The 2,938-nt window shown below is 39.7% G+C and overlaps 1 protein-coding gene across 1 annotated transcript; it reads right to left on the reverse strand.

Annotated features, from left to right (window-relative positions):
- On the reverse strand, nt 1-2,561 carry LOC135128958 (uncharacterized). Its single transcript, XM_064056038.1, has 3 exons — nt 2,186-2,561; nt 1,472-2,131; nt 1-1,413 (listed from the first exon to the last, which is right to left on the reverse strand). Exons 2-3 carry the CDS (start codon nt 1,841-1,843, stop codon nt 1,231-1,233), a joined length of 555 nt encoding a protein of 184 aa, XP_063912108.1. The 5' UTR covers nt 1,844-2,131; nt 2,186-2,561; the 3' UTR covers nt 1-1,230.
- Nucleotides 2,562-2,938: the final 377 nt, after the last annotated feature.

The raw sequence follows: 2,938 nt of genomic DNA on the forward strand, positions 1-2,938 counted from the left end.
TCAAAGAACGTTATTAAGTGTACTAAAATATAAATATCGCTTTTGATTAATCGGTGCTTATGATTTTCAATAAACAGTATCAATTTTTACTGAACAGCTTTGTTGTTGATACCTAATCTAAGCAACGAAAAAAGAGACGAGACTCCACTTCTCTGGTGTATTAAGATCATAGGTATCTGCTGTGGTGTCAATCATGTGGGGGAGATACTGAAAACTGAGACTTACACAAGAATAATATTGATGTTGCACATGATGATTTAAAACAGTTTCTTTAAAGTTGTGAGTACTTTCTAGAGATTGAAAAGATACGAATAAAAATTATAACAAAAATCGTTTAGTTGCAATTTTTTTAAGAACAATACAAACTATAAACAAATCAGTACCAATACCACTAAGTTATTGATGTTCATACTAGTATCAAGAATATTTGGAAATGATGTTAATTTATGGAGAATGTACACGCTATGCAGCCACTGCTGTGCGCGAATATACAGGTCTTTTCCCCAATCATCGGCTCCTTGACCAGCATGTGTTTCGTCGTTTGTTGCATCCAGCAAAAGAAGATGGATCTTTCCAGCCTATTCGGAAAGCCGTGCTGGAGCTCCACGGATTATACGCATAGACGGTGAAGAACAAGTGGCACAAATGATTGGATGCTCAAGATCGATCATGCATCGTATCCTTACAGACAAAAATCTGCATCCTTACTATTGACGAAAGTGCAGCATCTGCGACGAGCCGACTGCGCGACGAGTGCATGTTGGTAAATGGTTACTGCGACAAAATGAACTAAATCCTGATTTTTCACGGCACATTCTTTTCGCCGACGAATGTTGATTTTCCCGAAAAGGAATATTTAATGCGCACAATTGGTACTTCTGGGCAAACGAAAATCCACATTTCGCTAACGTGAGAGCATATCAAGAGCAATACTATTAATCTATGGGCTGGAATCGTTGTACTGTAACGTTATTAAACAATGTGCTCAAAATGACCACCATTAACTTCAATGCAAGTTCTAGCTCGTCGAATTATGTTGTGTTGTGTATTATTTAACATCTCAGGAGTAACTGTAGCGTAGGCTTCGTGCAGTCTCTCTTTCAGTTCTTCTAACATATCTAGGGGTTCTCTATATACGTAATTTTTAATTTGATTCCAAAAAAAAAGTCCAAAGCAGAAAGGTCTGGAGATCTAGGAGGCCAGATGTTAGTACTGCCACGCCCAATCCACCTATGACGATACTCTTTTCAATGTTCGTCGTACAAGTATCGAATTATGTGGAGGAGCGCCGTCGTGCTGAAACCACATATTCCGCCGTATATTCAAAGGAACGTCTTCCAACAATGCCGGAAGCTCTAGTCGTAGAAAATTAGCATCCCCATTAAGGCGATCAGGTAACACAAACGGCCCCACCTACAAAAACAGGAACGGAGTTTAGTGATAATTTTATCAGATGCATTAAAATTTTTACCACAGTAGTATCAATGATTCCAGCCCATAGATTAATAGTAAATCGCTCCTGATATGCTCTCACCCTAGTGAGATGTGGATTTTCGTGTGCCCAGAAATGGCAATTGTGTGCATTAAACATTTCTTCTCGGGAAAATGAACATTCGTCGGTGAAAAGAATGCGCCGTGTAAAATCAGGATTTAGTTCATTTTGTCGCAGTAACCATTGAGTAAAATGTACTCGTCGCGGGTAGTCGGTTGGTCGCAGATGCTGCACTCTCGTGTAATGGTAAGGATGCAGTCTTCTCTCTTGAAGGATACGATGAGTGGTCGATCTTGAACATCCACTCATTTGCGCTACGTAGAGGACACTTCTCCTAGGATCCGCTTCCATGTTTTCTAACACTTGCTCTTCAGCACCTACACGTACATTCCGTGGAGCCCCAGCACGGCCTTTCCGACTAGGTTGAAAAGATCCATCTTCTCTTGCTCGATGTAACAATCGGTGAAACACATGTTGGTCTGGGTGCCGACGATTATTCACGGGGCTCTAAGAAAATGACTTCTATACCTGCTCTTCGGTAGCTACTCTATGTAGAATAGTAATAAATGTATTATTTGCCTACGATGAAATGAAACAGCTTCTCTTATGACATGTACAGCCCAGTTAAACACAATTTGACTAGAATGGCAGCAGAAATAACTTCTGTCCCATGCTACTTGCCTTAAAGTAAACCTTGACGTCTCTGTGTACATTAATCAGTCATCTTTGGCGCAGAAGCGTCTCTTCAGGTCAGTGATAAACTTCGTGACAGTTTATGACAAACAATTGTCAAAATGATAAAATTTATAACCACACTTCTGTTTCCTTTTGTTGACGGAGGGGGATTCGGAAAAAATTCATTCAACTTTAGTATTACCCGATTTTTTGTTCTTGGCATAGGTAACTTTGAACATAGAAACGTTCGGATATAAAAGCAGCCTCTCTATTGGTCAACTTAATCGCCTTCCAGTTCTCACACGGTTAAAGCCTGGACAATTCTTTTTGCGAATTACGGCACAGTTCGGGACAGGGAACATGTCATTCACGGGAATGGCGCGAATTCTGGGACATCCTGTATAATACAGGGTTAGTCACGAGAGAATTACTTCTGAAAATTATTTTTACGCAACCCAAAATACGAATACCATATACCATTTGATACTAACTGAATTTAAAATGAAATGCTTAATCCATGATTGCTTTGAGTTTGGCAATCTCATTTTGACAATTGTGGAGAATGAGGTTACGCGAGTGTCCATGGTGGTACCGCGGCCAGTCGGAAATCTCCTCCGGCGCCGCTAATAAATTTGTCAGTGTGCCTCTTGATCTTTTACATCCGATTAATCACGAGAAAATTATGTCTAAAAATTCCTTTTACGGCATTTTATTCAAAGGTTACAACACAAACTCAAACAAGTAAGTAAATAATTTAACTACTAATCTGTT

The sequence above is a fragment of the Zophobas morio genome, unplaced genomic scaffold (genome assembly GCF_036711695.1).
Source record: "Zophobas morio isolate AGI-343-1 ecotype UQ-CSIRO unplaced genomic scaffold, CSIRO_AGI_Zmor_V1 ptg000014l, whole genome shotgun sequence".
NCBI classification, from domain to species: domain Eukaryota; kingdom Metazoa; phylum Arthropoda; class Insecta; order Coleoptera; family Tenebrionidae; genus Zophobas; species Zophobas morio.